Consider the following 18226-nt stretch of genomic DNA (forward strand, 5'->3'; position numbering starts at 1 on the left):
TCTCTAAAATATTATGAATTTCATATTCAAAATCATTTTTGAAAGGCTTATTTATTTAAAACATGAAGTCAGAGCGATAGGGAGAGACAGAGAAATCTTCTTCTGCTGTTCACTGTTCAAATGGCTGCTGGACCAGCTGAGTGCCAGGAGCTAGAGCACTTCCAGGATTCCTGTGTGGGTAGAGACAACCAAGGACTTGGGCCATTTTCTGCTGCGTTTTCCAGGCTGTTAGCAGGGTGCTGGATTAGAAGTGAAGCAGCCAGGATTTGAACTGACACCCATATGAAATGCAAGTGTTGTAGTTGGCAACTTGTATACAACAACACTGACACCCCCCATTAATTCTTTCTTTAAAAATTTTTTTTTTTTTACTTATTTTATTCCAAAGAGTTACAGACATAAAGAGAAGTCTTCCATCTGCTGGTTCACTCCCCAGATGGCCACAGTTGCCAAAGCTGAGCTTGTCCAAAGCTGAGTTCCAGCTTCAGCAGGGAGCTGCATTGACAGAGAATTATCTTGCTACGCCATTGCACCAGTCCTACAAAATCATTCTTAGTGCTGTCATATTTGTGTATTTATATTGTAAGTTTGAATTGTGTATACAGGGCTGAAGGACAGCTTTCTAGTTATTATTTTCACAAAATACAACATTTATTTTTAGAATAGGAACATTTTAGGATTTCCATGATCCCTGGAGTAAATTTCATACCTTATAAACTTCATGAGTTAATCAAGCAACAAATAATGGAAGTGTTGGTCTTGTTCTAATTGCCAGATGCTGATGCCAAAGAAACAGGATGAACTAAACAGACACACCCTCAGAGAGATCCCTGGCATAGTCTGGTAGCTTTTATCTGAAAACTTCTAATGAAGAACTCAGTGCAAGTGGTCATAAATGCACACAGTGAATGTGTGCAAGTGGTGTTGAGATAATGCAGTGCACCAAGACTCCTTCCCAGCCTTAACTGTTGATATTTTGGACTAAACTGTACTGTGGGGAGCTGTCCTGTCCATTGTGAAGTATTTAGAGCAACTCCAACCTCTCTCCACTAGATGCCAATAGCACCCCTTCCAATTTGGAAAACCAAAATGACATCACATTTTGCAGATGTTTCCTGGGGACTCCGTGGCCTTTAGTGGGGAACTACTGTGTTCCAGGATATGTTCATTTTTCAGCTAGGGAACAGTAACTGCTGAAAGCTATTAACCTACTATGTCTAGATACCAATTTTCTGTTGAGCCTTTTAGTCATTTCAGCTCCTAAGCCTTCTTCAGATGAATATTGAATGGTAGTTGCTGCTTCCTTTGCACTTTTATAGTATTCTTTGACATTGGAAACATTTGTCTTGGTTCTGATCATTTCCTATTTTAAACCCCAAGTCTGTTTTGGTGAAAGGAAAGCCTGCCACTATTGGTTGTGTAATTTTCATAGCTGTGGATTATTTCTGAACATTTTCCATCTTCACGGGTATCTCGGCCAGCAAATGCTTCTCACATGTCTAAAATGGATTCATGTGGTCATACTTAACAACTCTTGTGGGCCCTTGCAAAATTCCTGGAGAATCTGACACATGGATTTCTTTCCAGACATGACTGCCCCTCTTTGGCCAGAGTACATGTGCCAGCCTGAGTTCCTATTGGCATCCATAATATGAAGACTCAGCTTAAACATTAGTGCTTTTTCCTTATATTTCTTGTCAGAGAAATACCTTTCTTCTTTTGTTCCTGACTTTATATAAGTCGCTAATAGTTATTACATGAAAAGATATTTGAGTCAAGCAGATTAACTGGATTTTCTCAAGTCTTAAATTTTGATAGGCAGATGTCCTAAAATTTTTTTTTTACAACTGATACTTGAGATTAAAACATAACATAATTAAATTAATAATTGCTCTTTTAGAGATGATTAATAAGAGATAATTCTTTCACCTGTCAATTGTTCTCTCTTTTTCTATCCCTGTATCTATAATAGTAGGTTCCTTGACTGCAGGTAAAACATCTTGAATTACAAAGAAAAATTATAATTTAATGGGAACAAACACATGAAACAATTTATTAAAACATTTGATTAATTTTCCTTGAATATTACTAATATGACAGCAAACATTGTAAGGTTTATTATTTTCCTTCTGTAATGGCATATATGAGCATCAATCTGCTCATTAAGTAATCATTGTATAGTTGAAACACATTTTCTTTGATACTTATTTTCATTATTGGAAAGGCAGAGAGACAGATTTTCTATTTGCTGAAAACCCAGATGCCAGAAAGAATTAGGGCTGGGCCAAGTGAAAGCTGAGAGCCAGGGACTCCTTCCGACTTCCCCATGTGGGTGGCAGGACCGCAGACCTTGAGCTCAGCAGGAACTGGCAGCAGCAACAGAGAAAGGACTTGAACACGCACATATATGTGTGGGATGAGGATGTGCCAAAACACCTACCTTCCAGACCCAGTTCCCATGGTTTAATCTTTCAAAGAGTTCTCTCTGTTTTATGAATGGTCTTCAGACAAACAAACAAACAAAACACCATGCAAAATTTCACTATCAAGAGATGTGGAATGGCATCAAAAGAAAAAAGGAAAAGTTAGTTAAGCTGTTACATATTGAGATAGTCTTTCTAGCAGGTTTCATCAGTTCTCAGAAGCACATATTTTTGCTTTTCTTTCTTTTTTAAAAAGATTTGTTTATTTATTGGAAAGTCAGATATACAGAGAGGAGGAGGGAGGTAGACAGAGAGGAAGATCTTCCATCTGATGATTCACTCTCCAAGTGAGCACAACGCCCGATGCTGTGCCGATCTGAAGCCAGGAACCAGGAACCTCTTCCAGGTCTCCCATGCAGGTGCAGGGTCCCAAAGCTTTGGGCCATCCTCGACTGCTTTCCCAGGCCACAAGCAGGGGGCTGGATGCGAAGCGGGGCTGCTGGGATTAGAACCAGCGCCCATATGGGATCCTGGCACGTTCAAGGCGAGGACTTTAGCTGCTAGGCCACGCTGCCGGGCCCTGCTTTTCTTTAAAATTAGAGATGTGTCTTCCTTGTATGATATCTTACTGTAGTTTTTAATTCCTTTGGCTACATTAATGGTAGTTCTTAAAATTGATAGGTTGTGGAATTAGTGAAATAAAAATGTGTGTGGGGATAAGTGTTTGTTAAATCAGTTGCTCAGATCTGTAAAACTATAGATAAAACAATTTTCCTTATGTTTCCTACTGTGGAAAATAGTTTTTTATGTTGATGCAACCGGATATTATTCTCATTATCTTAATAGATTTTTACTAAATTTTATTAGATTGAATATGTAAAAATATGAGTGGTGCATCTTTTGTTCTTTCTAAAACAATTTAATTCTTCTTATCGAATATCTTAATATCACACATTTGGTGGTATAAAATATATTCTTATTTTTCAAAACTTTTTAATAATTCATTTATTTTAAAATGGATAACTGTTATTCTAAATGGAATGTCTAATTCCTACAAGATGTTACCATATTTTTGTGTTGTTTTTAGAGTCTCACTTTCAAAGAAAAAGTAACAAGCCTTAAATTTAAAGAAAAACCTACAGACCTGGAGACTAGAAGCTACAAGTATCTTCTCTTATCCATGGTGAAACTGATTCATGCGGATCCAAAGCTCTTGCTTTGTGTAAGTATTTTTTTTTTAAATAGATGCTTAGGAATTATTAAACTAATTTGAATTAGTTTAATGAAAATACCAAGACCTCTAAGAAAATTGTTAAGTAAAAAGCAATTTTGGCTAAAACTTGAGACATCCCTCAGAAAAATAGTTTAAGGATGGGTATGGTGGTAAAGTTGCTGCCTGCAAAGCTGGCATCCCGAATTGGCACTGGTTCATGTCCTGGCTCCTCCATTTTTCATTCAGCTCTCTGCTAATGATATGGGAAGAGCAGTGAGAAGTGCCCCAGCTATTTCAGCCCCTGTCACTGACATGGGAGACCTGGTGGATGGAGCTTTGACCTGTTCCAGTGGGTACTCTGGACTCTGTGTGTGTGTGTGTGTGTGTGTGTGTGTGTGTGTGTGTGTGTGTGTCTTTCTGTCTAAATCAGTCTCTTTAAAAAGTAAGACTTACAAGAATCCTGATGGAATCAGTTCCAATTTCTGAACCTTTACTTGCTTTCCTTTATGGACTTGTATACTTTGCTGAGAGCATCTGTTGCCCCTTGTCCTGCAGCCTGGGCATTCTGTGGGCTTCTGAGAACATCACTGTGGTACACAGGAGAATTCAGAACTAATGTAAATACTGTAAATTAAGAGAGAGTTATATGACATGATTAAAAGCTCCCGTCCTCGAGCTAGCTGTTGATGACCTCACTATTCTTGTGCCTTAGTTTTCTCTTTTAAAACATTCAGATGATAACATTTCCTACTTTAGGAAAGTTGTTAAAAATGAAAATAGCACATGTAAGCCTTTTAGAAGTAATTTCTAGTATATAGTAGACACTATTGTTACTAAAATGGAACAGTTCTGTAATGTGGCATTCATAGGATGACATGTTCAATTTTTATGGAGTTTCTCTAGTCCATAGAGAGCAGCCAAGTGAGGTTTCTCATTGCTTTGTTCAGTAACAGGCTTTTTTCTTTTTTAATAAATTCACCTTTTAAAAAATATTTGTTTGTCTTTATTGGAAGGGCAAAGTAGATTTACAAAGAGAAGAGACACAAAGATCTTCTGTCTGCTGGTTCACTCCCCAAGTGGTCGCAACGGCCAGAGGTGAGCTGATCCAAAGCCAGGAGCCAGGAGCTTCTTCTGAGTTTCCCACGCAGGTGCAGGGTCTCAAGGCTTTAGGCTTTTCTCTACTGCTTTCCCAGGCCACAGTCAGGGAGCTGGATGGGGAGCAGAGCAGCTGGGACACAAACCAGCGAGCACATGGGATCTCAGTGTATCCAAGGCTAGAATTTAATCAGTAAGCTATCACACTGGTAACAGGTTTTTTTTTTTTTATGGTAGAATGCTTTCAATTTGAAGGCGTGTTTTTCTTTTACCACAGTACAAAGCTTCATAGCTAAATGTCTGTCCATGGTTTCAAGAGGTCTGAATTTCCTGACTTTCTAAAATGTGTATGAGTGATTTTTGTGGAGTAAAGCAAACAGACAGACTTTCCAAAAATGACCAATGACCCTTCAAAACTCAGCTTGTGGTATTTTTAATATTAGGAAAAGCCCGTGGCAATCTAAGAGTCAATAAAATAAACAGATCTTTGGAATGGAAAACTTTTAAAAGATCTTTCTATGAGACTCACTTTTGTATATAGCACAAGTTATTTGTGATGATACTTTATTATGCATGTCACATAGTGTTACCACTATTTGTTTAAATGGCTGTAATTCAGATTCAGAAAATGTACCCAAATTCACTAATTTCTCTTAAGTTTAATATATTACAAGAGTTAAACAAAATTAAGAACCATTTTAAATGGAAGCTATTTTCTTTGCTGCCATCTAGTGGTTAAGCAACTTTCTCAAAGGAACTTTCTCAAAGGAACCATATAGTGAAGGTTCCTGATAAATATTTCATTTTTTACATGCAAAAATTCTAAGTCTTAGTATGAGGAATGTAGGTAAAATCATTAAATGGTCCACATTTGGGGGCTGGGCCAATCTGAAACCTGGAGGTGGAAACTCAATTCAGGTCTCCCATGGAGAGCAGCCTGCTGCCTTTCAGGGTGTACTTTAGCAGGAAGCTTTGGGAAGCAGAGTCAGAACTTGAAACCAGGCACTCTGGTAGAAGATGTGTTGCAGCAGGCATCATTTCTTATATTCTCCTAATCATGGCGATCTCTTTGAAAACCACATGTTTTTGTGTCCCCTTCCCATTTTAAAATCTATTAGCTTGGGGCTGATGCCATTACATAGTAGGCAGGCTAAGCCTCTGCCTGAGGTGTCAGTATGCCATATGATTGCTGGTTAGAGTTCCAGCTGCTCCATTTCCATTCCAACAGCCTGCTTATAGCCCAGGATAGCAGCGGAGTATGGCTCAAGTCCTGGGCCCCTGCACTTACATGGGAGACCCAGAAGAAGCTCCTGACTCCTGGATCAGTTCAGCTTCAGCTGCTGCAGGCATTTAGGGAGTGAATCTCTCCCCTCCCCCTTTTGTCTTTTCTCCCTCTCTTCTCCTTCCCATCCTCTCCTCTTCCTTCCTTCTGTAACTCAGCCTTTCAAATTAAAAAAAAAAAGTAAATATTTAAAAAAAATCTTTAGGTTTAAATTGCTTTGGGGATAAAAATCAAACTCCAAATAGATGAAAATGAGCTTCTCTTCGGCCGTTTTTCAACCTCCAGTGCTACATTTTTCATTGTCTTAACCTATTCTAGACATGAGGGCCTTTCTTTCAGTGCCTTAGCATCCTTGCCTTTGTACTAGTGTTTCCCTCTGCCTAGAATCTCCCTCTCCTCTTCCCTGGGTAGTGGCTTCATACTCCAATCTGTTACCCTGCTCCAAGAAAGCCACAGTTATATGCTGTCACAGGAGCATGCACTTTTCCAGCTCATATCATCTATTAAGTGTTAGACCTGTCTGATGATTTTACTGACTTTTACTTTCTTCATGCGATGACTGTGGCTGAAAATAGGCTAAATATTTTGAATTACAGACATACTGGGGTGAACCTGGTCATTAAAATGGAGAAGAATCTGCAGTTAGCAGAGAAAAGTAGAGCCTCAAGTTGCATCAATTTCGCATGAGCCAGATATTTCTGAAGTCAAAGGAGATGCTTTCAGGTTAGGAGAAGCGTGTTAAGTCTAAGTAGATGAATATTCAAATTTGTATGTACTGATAATTTTCTTTGCTTAATACATGTATTTTTTTTTAACCACAAGAAAGACTGTAGTGTAGATCTGGGGTGTAGATTCTCACCCTCCCGTTGACATCAACTATGTAGATCTTGGTACTGGATAAACTACGTGGCATAATCAAGCAGTTCTTATCTAACATGTATTCTTTGCCTTTGTTCATAATCATTTCTTTGTTAAAAACTAGTAAAATCTAAACCAGAGGTACTACCCTCATGTGATTGATATTTATTAGGCAGAAAGCTCATACCTCGTTTCTGTTTTAACTAAGATTCCTCTTGGATATTTATCATTCATATTAATGAACACATATAGTTATAGACGAAAAAAATCCTTAACCAACAAGGTTTTGATTTTTAAAAATGTCTCGTTTTTTATACTTTTTATGTAATTCACATTTCATAAAATTAGCTAGTTTAAAATGTAAAATCCAGTGGGTTTTAGTATATTTGCTAGATTCTGCGTCCATCACCACTGTTAATTATGAAACATTTTTTGTCACTCCTAAAGTATATCTTTTATTTTTTACTCATATAGAATGAGCAGATTGCACATTTTCATGATGCAGATTTAGATGCATAAGGGCTCCTTCCTCCCACCCCACCCCCCGCCCTTCTAATCCTTCCCCTGAAATTATTATAGTGGTATGTTCTTTCACTTCATAGTAACAAGCTTAATATTCCAAAATATATATAGGAAAAAGGAAAAGGAAAAAATTTGAAAATCCTACTATTATGCATGAGTTACAGGTATGGGCTGTAAACATCAGTCAGTTCCCAGGATGCTCAGCTCACTTGCAGCACTGATTTTTGCTATATGTACAAGTTATCACAAATCAGAGAGAACATATATTTGTCTTTTGAAAATTGGCTTATTTAATTAAGTGTATTGGTTTCCAGCTGGATCCATTTTGTTGCAAGAGGTAAGATTTCATTTTTTATGGCTAAGTAATACTCCATAATGCGTATGTACCACATTGTCTTTATTCAGTCTTCAGTATATGGCATCTGGATTGGTCTAAAGGAAATCTTATACTCATTTGTAACTGTTAATTCTGGTCAGTTGAGTTCTGAAGTTGAAATTGAAGTTTGTTGTTTTTTTTTTTCCCATCCAGAATCCAAGAAAACAAGGGCCAGAAACCCAAGGCAGTACAGCAGAATTGATCACAGGCCTGGTACAATTGGTCCCTCAGTCCCACATGCCAGAGATTGCTCAGGAAGCGATGGAGGTAAGGGGGAGACAGCTCTGGTCCCTTGAAATGTGGCTTTTGTCACAGATGCCATTTCATAAAATTAGGTGTCTCTGACTTTATGTTCTGTGTAACTGCATAGAGAAAGAAGGCATTTATTTTATATCTAAGTGGCAACGACATTGTGTAAATTAAAAGTTAAAAATTTTCTAATTGCAGTTGAGTTTTTAGATATGGATTAATTTTTTAATTTAGACATAATTCACATACCATAAACATTCACCAGTTTGCTCTTTGTTTGAGAAACAGAGAATCCCTCATTCACTGGCATATTCTTTGCATGCCTGAAATGGCTGTGTTGCAACAGGAACCTGGAACTAAAAACTCAATCCAGGTCTCATGTGTAGTAGGTACCCAGTTACCTAAGCTATCATTGCCTACTGACTTGATTTGGTTTTTTTTGAAAGGCATAATAACAGAGGCAGAGAGAGTATTTTTCATCTTCTGATTCACTTCCCAAATGGCCACAATGGCCATGGCTGGTCCAGAAGCCAGAAATCAGCAGCTTAATCTGGGTCTCTCACCTGGGGGCCCACATACTTGAGTCTCCTTCTGCTGCTTTCCCAGCGGCATTAGCAGGGGACTAGACTGGAAGTAGATCAGCAGGGTCTCGAACTGGTGCCCACATGGGAATTTTTCTGTTCATCATTAGTTGTGGGGGTTTGGGAGTAATTTTCACTTTTCACATATTCTGAACATCTGTCTTACTGATTTTAATGTGAATGTATCTCTTAGGGCTATATGCCTAGCAGTAGAATTTGTGGGAGACATGATAACTGTTGAACTTGTGAGGAACTGCTATACTTTTTTCTGAAATAACTGCACCATTTTATATTCCCAGTAGTATTGTATAAAGATTCTAGTGTTTTGGGATTTTTGCCAGCACTTGTTAGTTTCTTTTTTTTTAAATTATAGCCATCCTAGTAATTGCGATACATCTGCCGTAAAAACGTTGTATTACTTGCTAAATGTCTTAATTTAAATGAATTTTATTGAGGTGTAATTTTCATATGAAAAAGTCAGAGGAAGTTTAGAAAAGTTTAATCATTGTAGAAAGTTCCTGTGTTTCTTTTTGTTGTTAATAACGCCACTCCCTGCCCCAGAAAACCACTGCTCTGAACTCTGTTACTCAGCTAATTTGCAAGTCTAGAATTCCTATCAGTTGCTCTCAGAAAATGTATTTTTATTTGTTAAACTTCTTTGATCCACCAAGGTTTTGAATTTCATTCTTGTTTTATGAGTTTGTTCCTTCTTCTGTTGTTGTTAAATATATTATGTTCACATTATTGTAATGAAATATTCATATCAGAGGTGGCTTACCTGTAAGGGAAAAATTTGATTTAGGTATGTTTCTAGAAGGTTAAGTTCCAAAATGGAGAGCCCTGTTGGTTTGGTGTGAAGTGAGGGTGGCAAATGGCAATGGCAGAGTGAGTTTGGAGGAACAATCCTGTGAGCAAGACAGAAAGCAGAGAACAAAGGTGGGCCTCCCTCAGGTCACACAACCACAGCTGCCTCCAGGAAGGATGCCTGGTGCACTCCTCATGACCTAAAGACCTCCAGGAAACGCATCCCCCAGGTGCTGTTATTGGAGTAACATCAGCTTACGACTTTGGAGGTTCAATAAATGTCTGCTTGAGTTCAGAAGCCATAGCAGTAAGAATTCTGTTAAGGATTGTACTTTAGTTTATTCCCATGTTTATGGGCAGACACTTAGTGGAACACATCCATCACTGCTGCAAGTTAGTTTGTAGTCTGTATAGTTCCTCCCTCTCCGCACTCCCTGCTTCCTTCTCGCCTCCTTTTTAACCACTCATTTGTTTTGTTACTAAAAATTAGTCCACATTTGATTGAAATGAAATCAAAGTACATGTGCTTTTTATCTTTAGCAAAGCATAATTAACACCATCCTATGTGTTGCTATATGTCAGTATCTCATGCATATTAAAATAAATTATTAAAATGTTTTCCAGTTAATTCTGTGTACTGTTCCTTTGTATTACTGTTGCACAGTTTGTATGCCTATTAACTTGTTGTATATATGTTGTTTACAATTTGTGGTCTTTGCAAATAAGCTGCTAGGAATGTTTATATACAAATATCTGTATGGACATATGCTTTTATCTCTTTTCAGTTAATACTTAGGAATGGAAGAATCTTAATGTGTGCTATGTATAGGTGCTTAAATTTAAGACCATTAGAAATGAAATAGTGCAAGGAGAGAAAAATATGCCATACAAATACTAACCTGGGAAGGCTGATAATAATGTGTAAATATAGAGATTAAAGCAAGAAGCCTTACTGGTAGTGAAGAGAATATCTTGCCACCAAGGGATCCTGTCCATTTAGGAAAAAAAAAAAAAAAAACTCTAGATGAAGCTATTGAACAAAGGTCCAGAATAAATAAAACAATACTATGTAAAAATGTATGGAGTTGAAGGAGCTATATACAAAATTTGATTACAGAGAAATACTTCAATGTACCTTTCTCAAAATCTAATAGAACTCAAAAGCAAGCGAGAGAAAATAAGGAGTGGAAGGTTTGGACAACCTGATTACCAAGTTTGGCCTATTTGGCATATATGGTGTACCACATTCAGGTACACATGGAACTTTGTTTCAAAGTACACCAATTGTATTTGCTGCCATCTGAGCATGAAGCAAGATTTAACAATTCCTAAAGGACTGAAAAAATTGCTTTTTTGTTGAATATGATGGAATTATGCTAGAAACCCATAGTGAAAAGATTTGTGAAACATCAAGTAACAATACTACATATTATCATTCCCTGCTAATTAGGTATTACTAGTATAGCTCCTGCTGATTGCCTTGCTGGGGAGGGCATTGTAATACAGCAGTTTATGCTGCTGCTTGGAATACTTGTGTCTCCCATTAGAGGGCCTGGAATCAGTTCCTGCCTCCACTTCCAGTTCAGCTTATTGCTACTGCACGTTCTGGACAGCAACAGATGATGGGTCAAGTAGTTGTTCCCTGCCATCCATTTGGAAAACCTGGATGGAGTTCCTGGCTTCTGGCATCTAGCCATCTTTTCTCTTAAAAGAAATCTGTGGCAAGCAAGATACTTGCTTTAACTTTTTACTGCATGAGTTAATTTCATAATGTATATTAATTTTGGCAAAAATTCCTTTGTGGGAGTTAACTTTTTGCTCTATATGTAGAATTTTAAAAATATTTCTTGAAATTAGTGTGCTTCTCTCTCAAAATAGTTTTTATATGTATGTGTTGTTTAGAAGTCTCAGTATATCTGCCGTTTAGAATGAGACTGGTCCCAATAAACTGATTTTATTCTGCATAAAATACTCCCTGAAGATTTATGTTCTCCACTGTTTTCTTGCATTGTCATTTACTGCAGATTGAGTAACAGTTAAATAGCTCATTTGGTTAACATTATAAAGCACTACTCATATTTATCAAAACTATTTCGAGTGAATCTTCTCTGTCCCTCCCTTTCACCCCAGGCCCTGCTGGTTCTTCATCAGTTAGATAGCATTGATTTGTGGAATCCCGATGCTCCTGTAGAAACCTTCTGGGAGATCAGGTATGTGTACCTTTTATTTTTGATTCAACTTAAAGTTGCCCTCTTTTTTTTTGGACTTTAACTACTAGTTCTATCATACATAATTCTAATTCAGACTTCTACATACTTAGAACTTTGTGTTTCATCGTTTTTAGAATTTTAAGCCTAGAATATTAAACTTTTATAATATTGTATTTTCAGCATTTAAGCTGTTATCTTTCATAAAGTTTCTATAATACCATTACTTTTGATGAATGATTTCGTAGTGTACATCTGCTTTAGAAGGCAAAAATATACACAGCATTTTATATTCTGTTTTCTGAGTTACATAAATTACCTTTCAATACACAAAAGTACCCTATGCTGAGAAAAATGTAAACATGTAACCTAAAGTTTTTGCTGTTATCATGCCAATGAGTGCCCTGAATCACTTGGCAGCTGAATTAAACATTGTTCCCAGGGCAGTACTGTTTGATAATAATAACAAAAATCACATATGTAACTTAATGATTTGTAGTTAGAACATTGAAAAGTTACAAAGAAAGTAAGTGTTGTGGCACAGAGAGTTAAGTGTCCCAGTGAGCTGATTCATTTCTAGATGCTCCACTTCTAGTCCACCTCCCTGCTCATGCACCTGGAAAAGCAGCAGCTCACCCAGACGCTTGGGCTCCTGCCACTCACGCGGGAGACCTGGATGAAGCTCCTAGCTCCTATCTTTGGCCAGGCCAGCTGCTATGACCATTTCTTTGTAATTCTGCTTTTCAGATAAATAAATCTTGAAAGATAGAAAATTTTAGAAAGGAGAAAGGAACAGGTAAAATTAATTTTTATAATATAAATTTTATGTAACCAGTGTATATGTGTGTACACATTCATGTGCATCTAGAATACAGTTTAACCATGTAATTGATACAAAAAATCAAGAGGATTTTTTACATTTTTTAAAATTTTATTTTTAATATTCTAGTTGTCTTTTAGCTTTAGGATTTTCTGCTTTAGTCAGCTCTAGTTTTTCTGTGTTTAATATTTGTCCAGTAGGTAATTTTATTTATCATTGACAATGTCTTTTTGCAACCTTAAATTTCAAGTTTGTGTTTTATAACTAACCAGACTTTTTCCTTCTAAATAGAGTGTAGTTTGTTTACATTTATCTTTTGTTTTTCTTTTTTAAATTTTATTTTTAATATTGTTCATATGGTTGATGAGTGGTGCACCCCTTGTGGTTCTCTGATTAGGGTATGGAGGATCAAAGTATGGGGGAAAGTAGATGGGACAAATGTTTCAATTTTTTTTCTCCTGGATTCACAAGGCATGGAATGGGAGGGGGCCACTACAAACTACATCAGCACCCAGGGATGTGGAGAGAGTCATTTGATGATGCCTTAGAGACCCTGATGTGGAGAAGAGTGCTCTGAGGGTGTTACTTGAGTGTATTTATAATTCTTAGATGTCATCAGCTTCATTGCACCAGGGCTGAGAAAACTTTCCAAGGTCTATTGGCTGCCAAGTCCAGCTTAGTGCATCTACAGACCCAGGAACACTTGCAAAGCTTAATCAAGAGAATGGGCCAACCTCTTTTGCTTTCCATTCTCTGATGGGGCACTCAGTGTCCTCCAATGACCTAAATGAGCAGGTTGTCATGTCCCCCGTGTGCATCTGGGCATGTTGTCCACTGCACGGGCATCAGCACAGGCATCAGCAATTGAGGAGGCTCAGTTCCAGCACATGCACTCCAAGGTTGTACATTAATATATATTGTGATTTTTCTTGTGGCTGGATTTGAGTCCAGCCATGTAGTTGGGAAATCCCTCAAGAAACCTCACCTAGGGTGATGTCAAAGTTGACTCTGGTGTGTAGCAGCCATTGTAGGGTCAGTTAGGTCACCTCTACCAGCCAGTGCACATACTAGTGAATACAGCTGCCTGGTCAATTCTGCTCCCAGCCCATCACTCACACAAGCGGATGGGTGCTACGGCCTGATCTAGCCCAGTGCAGTCACCTCAGGCCCAATCTTTATGCACACAAGTAGGTACGGTGGTCTAGTCAGGGCAACGCCTAATTACCTCCACCAGGCCTAACCCCCAACCACAGTTTTTAGGTATGTTGGCATGTGCTGCAGTCTAGTGTGGTCCAGTCCGCATGTTTTCTTTCTCTTGTACATACCTATCGGTAGTACAGCTTAGCTTAGCTTGCCCCGTCCCTAGACCCAATTCACACATACACTAATGGGTGCTGCTACCTTGACCAGCTTGGCCTGTTTTAGCCCTGGCTGACATGCTTACCAGTGGGAGCAGCAGCCCAACATGGAGTGAGTGCCCATATTTCCCCTACCAGGCCTAGTCCCAGTCTTACTTCTTTCACCTGCCAATGGGTACTGTACTGCAGCTTAATATGACTTGCATCCAGCACTAGCACTTGCCAGTGAGTTTATCAGTCTAGCTTAACCTGGCCCACTTCCAGTCCCAGTTCTTAATTCTAGCACTGGAAGCCTTGGCCCAGCAAGGGAGTCTCCAGCCCCAGGTCTTCTGCATGCCAGTGGATGCTACAGTCCAGTCTGAGATAGTCCACCCCCAGTCTTGGAATTCTCCAGTGGTTGCTATAGCTTGGTTCAGCCCAGCCTGCTCCCAGGCCCAGCTCTTATGGTGAGTGCAGTAGCCTCTTCCAGACAGGTCCACCCCAGCCCTTACATGAACTGATGATGGGTAATGTGGTCGAGCCCAGCCTGGCCTGCACCTTATCCTAGCTCTTAGTCTTTCCAGTATAAGTTGTGGATTGGCCCAGATGACCTTGCCCAAAGACCTGGCTCACACCTATGCCAATGATGGGTGGTGCAGCCTAGCCTTACCTGGCCTGCCTCCAGCTCCAGCTTTCTCATTCACCAGTGAGAGTTGCAGCCTAGCAGGGGAGTTTCCCCAATTCCCCTACCAGGGCTGCTCCCAGTGCTGAATCTCACGCTTGCTGGTTGGTGTCACAGCCCTGCTTGACATGGTCTGCCCACAGTTCTGGTCTTTGCACATGCCTGTAGGGTCTATAGCCTGACCCAACTCAGCACCCTCCAACCCCAGCTCCCATTTCAAGTGAATTCTGTGGTCCAGCCTGGCTCAGCCTATCAGCACCCCTAGCTCTCCATGCAAATCAATGGATACAATAGACTCAAAGAGGCAAGCCCACAAGTCCCCTATAGAATCTGCTCCCAGGTCTGATTCTCTCACGTTTTGGTGGTACTACAGCATAGCGTCATATGGCCCACCCCATGCTCCGACACTCATGGGTGGGTACTATGGCCTAGCCCAACCAAACATACCCCGAGCCCCAGCTTTTCCATGTGCCATTTGGCAGTGGACAGTGCTGTTTAGTCTAGCCCAGGTCTCCCATGCAGATGGGTGCCTTGGCCTGACCCAGACATACCATCTGGTTTCCCTCCTCTAAATCATTCTGTGTCAGGTCACCTTATTTACCTGTGAGTGCAGTGACCCAGTCCATGGAAGATCCCAGAAGGCATTCCTCCTGTCAAATATTCCCTCAGTTGTTCCTACTTCAATATGTCTCCAGATCCCCTGCCTTGGGTAATCTACTGCCTCCCTGCCTGGGGCCCTGGTGGCACATCCTGGCCCAGTATTCCCTGCCTTCTTCACATATCTTTAAAAAAAGGAGAATAGAAAACTATGCTGGCACACTTCTATAATTAACACAAATTTGGCTTTCGCCAGACCCAGAGTACCCACCAGTTATTGACTGTTTTTCTACCAGCAGTGTAACGCTTGCTTAGGTAAAAGGCAACCTATGCAGTTACCTACACTTGAGGTGTATTCTGTTTTCATACAGTCTTCATGAGTAGATATGTTTGTTACATGTATAACTTATAATATTTAAAATCCTCAGTAGCTATGGCTCCTGGCTCATGGCTTTTATGGTGGCAGTTCAACTCTAGAGTAGGAATCAGCAAACAGCAAATCAGTCTTCTGAAGAGCCAATCATGCACATTTTATCATATGGTTCTGCTTTTGAAATACAAAAGTAGCCATGGGCAATATGCAGATTGATGACACTGTGTTCCACTAAAACTTTACTTTCCAAAGGAAATACAGGGACTGTAATTGGCCTATAAGTGGTTGTTCACTGTTTGTTTTTTTTTTTTTTTGCTTCAGAACACTAGATTACATGCCACCTTCACTGAGTACATGCTCATTAGTTCTTTTGTCCATTATGAGAGTGGTATCTACATGAAACACAGGGAGCTTGTGGGGAGTAGAGGCCTTATAAGAAGTTGCTTCTTAAGTGTAAATTATAGGCTTATTTCTTTTGATTTATGGTACTTTTAATGCTTTAATAGCTTATTTGAAAGCAAACCTATGAGAGAAGGCTGCTTTTATATGTAAGATTATTGATGTTGATAATAATAGTAAAATTTTATGTTACTACAGCTCACAGATGCTTTTTTATATCTGCAAGAAATTAACTAGCCATCAGATGCTTAGTAGCACAGAGATTCTCAAGTGGTTGCGGGAAATTCTGATATGCAGGAATAAATTTCTGCTTAAAAACAAGGTAAGCAAAATGGAAGAAAATTTGGAATGGTTTGAGAAAGATGAAGATGTTTATTAGGCAAATTAGATTTTTTTGCAGTTCTTCCCTCTTAAAAAGGATATATGAAGATGAGTCAAAAGCTCTTTAAAAAATTGAACTAAAATGTAAGTTTATTTTGGTGCAAAACATTTTTGAAATTGGGGGTAATTGTTATGGTATTCAGGTTAAGCTACTGCCTGCAGTACTGCTATGGGTGCTGATTCGAGTGCTGGTTGCTGCACTTCCATCCAGCTCCCTGCTCTTGGACGTGGGAAAGCAGTGGAGGATGGCCCAAATGCTTGGACTCCTGCTCCAATGTGGGAGACCTGGAAGAAGCTCCTGGCTTCTGGCTTCAGTTTGGCTCCACCCCAGATGTTGTGGCCACTTGGGGAGCCAGTCAGTGGATGGCTGACCTTTCTCTGTCTCTCCTTCTGTCTCTGTAACTCTTTCAATTAAAGCAATCTTAATTTTTTTGAAATCTGTGTACAGCATACATCTTTCATCAACTTGCTGAAATCTTACGCACATGGATTAAAAATACTGTGCACCAAAATAAGCTTTGTAACTTAATTTTCAAAAAAATCTCTGTAAGTACCGTCATATATGTACAGAAGACAATAGTTGCCAGTATTTAAATCAGTATTTAAAAAAATTTCTGAGACGTTGGCCTTAAAAACCACAATCTTGGTAAATTCTATTTGAGTGTAGCAGAAGCCTAAGAACCAGGCCTGGCAAGGATGAAGACTGCCAACAGCAAAGTAGGTTGAGGGATATATTCCATCTTTACTCACAAGTTTACAAAGTTAGCCCAAAGAATGTTAATTATCAAGAAGCTGAAGAGAAGAATTGGAAAGTCTCCATTCCCCTAGCCTGATTTATATCCCTTCCCTGAAGATTTTACCTTTTAGAAATATTAAGAGTCATCCCTTTTGGTATGGAGTGGTTTTTATTATTATTATTATTATTATTATTATTATTATTATTATTCTAAAGTGTTGAGGCATGGTAAAATTGTGGGAAATAGAAAAAAATTAAATTTCTTTTGACATATTGTTTCTATAACTAATTAGGTTAAAATTTCTTGTATTGTGGTATGATTTTAGGAATACTTGGCTTAATGAGTTATTATGCAGTCCTAGAGTCATAGGTATGAAATCTTAAGTGTGTCAAACTCATTTACTTGCCAGTATCATGCAGGTTGCTAAATTTTCTGTTTATAAATATAAATGCGTTAATGCGCAGGTGGGATTTCTGGATTTTCTTGGTAGGTCATAGTATAGTGGGATTTCGCATGATTGGAAAGATGAAGGAGATTCAACTTGAGAGTTTCATGCCCAGACAGTTCTTCTTAGGTGATTTCTTTGTTTTACTTGAATGTCAAAATTACAGTAGAGAGATTCTTCCATCTGCTGGTTCACTCTCCAAATGGCTTCTACAGCCAGAACTAGGCCAGTCCAAATCTGGGAACCAAGAGCTTCTTCCAGGTCTCCCACATAGGTACAGGGGCCATCTTGGATCATCTTCTGCTTTCCCAGGTTATTAGAAGGGAACTGGATCAAAAGTGAAACAGGCGAGGACACAAACCATTGCTCATATTGGGTACCAGTGCTGCAGGTAGAGGATTTAGCTTGCTTTGCCTCTGCACCAGTCCTCAACTGGCCAGCTGTATAGTCTCCAGAACATAAGCACTTCTTGGAATACACTTGATATCAATGCCAATGTTAGTTACTGATCCAGAACTTACTCATAAAAGAATCAACTTTGAACAATCCTAGTTTGGCACAGAGTATCATCTCTACGAATAAAATACATATTACTTATTATTGACTGAGGTTGCATTAGAATTTTCATATAGTAGATTTACTTTGTCAGTGTTTGTGTTCCTCTTAGACCTAATTTAGAATCTGTTCTTAGGATTTGCAGAATGGTTAACTGAGGGAAGGTTCCAAGACATTGAGTGAACATTGTTTGTCCTAGTGAATTTTCCTCCATGTGGGGCACAGGGATCTAGCACAGAGGTTTTTCTGGATGGTCTCAGACAGAAGACAACTCATATGGATTGTTTCTC

At 39.0% G+C, this 18226-nt stretch overlaps 1 protein-coding gene across 4 annotated transcripts in view; it reads left to right on the forward strand.

The window, feature by feature from the left end:
- The window catches only part of NF1 (neurofibromin 1), a 231966-nt gene that overhangs the window by 75832 nt on the left and 137908 nt on the right, over positions 1-18226 (forward strand). For all 4 annotated transcript variants that reach the window (XM_041001779.1, XM_041001781.1, XM_041001780.1 and 1 more), the window contains exons 13-16: positions 3511-3645; positions 7923-8036; positions 11534-11613; positions 16017-16140. In XM_041001779.1, the coding sequence (XP_040857713.1) occupies positions 3511-3645; positions 7923-8036; positions 11534-11613; positions 16017-16140 (453 nt within the window). The remainder of the gene's footprint in view (positions 1-3510; positions 3646-7922; positions 8037-11533; positions 11614-16016; positions 16141-18226) is intronic.

Source organism: Ochotona curzoniae, unplaced genomic scaffold (genome assembly GCF_017591425.1).
Source record: "Ochotona curzoniae isolate NIBS_2020 unplaced genomic scaffold, NIBS_Ocur_1.0 scaffold_2453, whole genome shotgun sequence".
In the NCBI taxonomy this organism is placed as follows: domain Eukaryota; kingdom Metazoa; phylum Chordata; class Mammalia; order Lagomorpha; family Ochotonidae; genus Ochotona; species Ochotona curzoniae.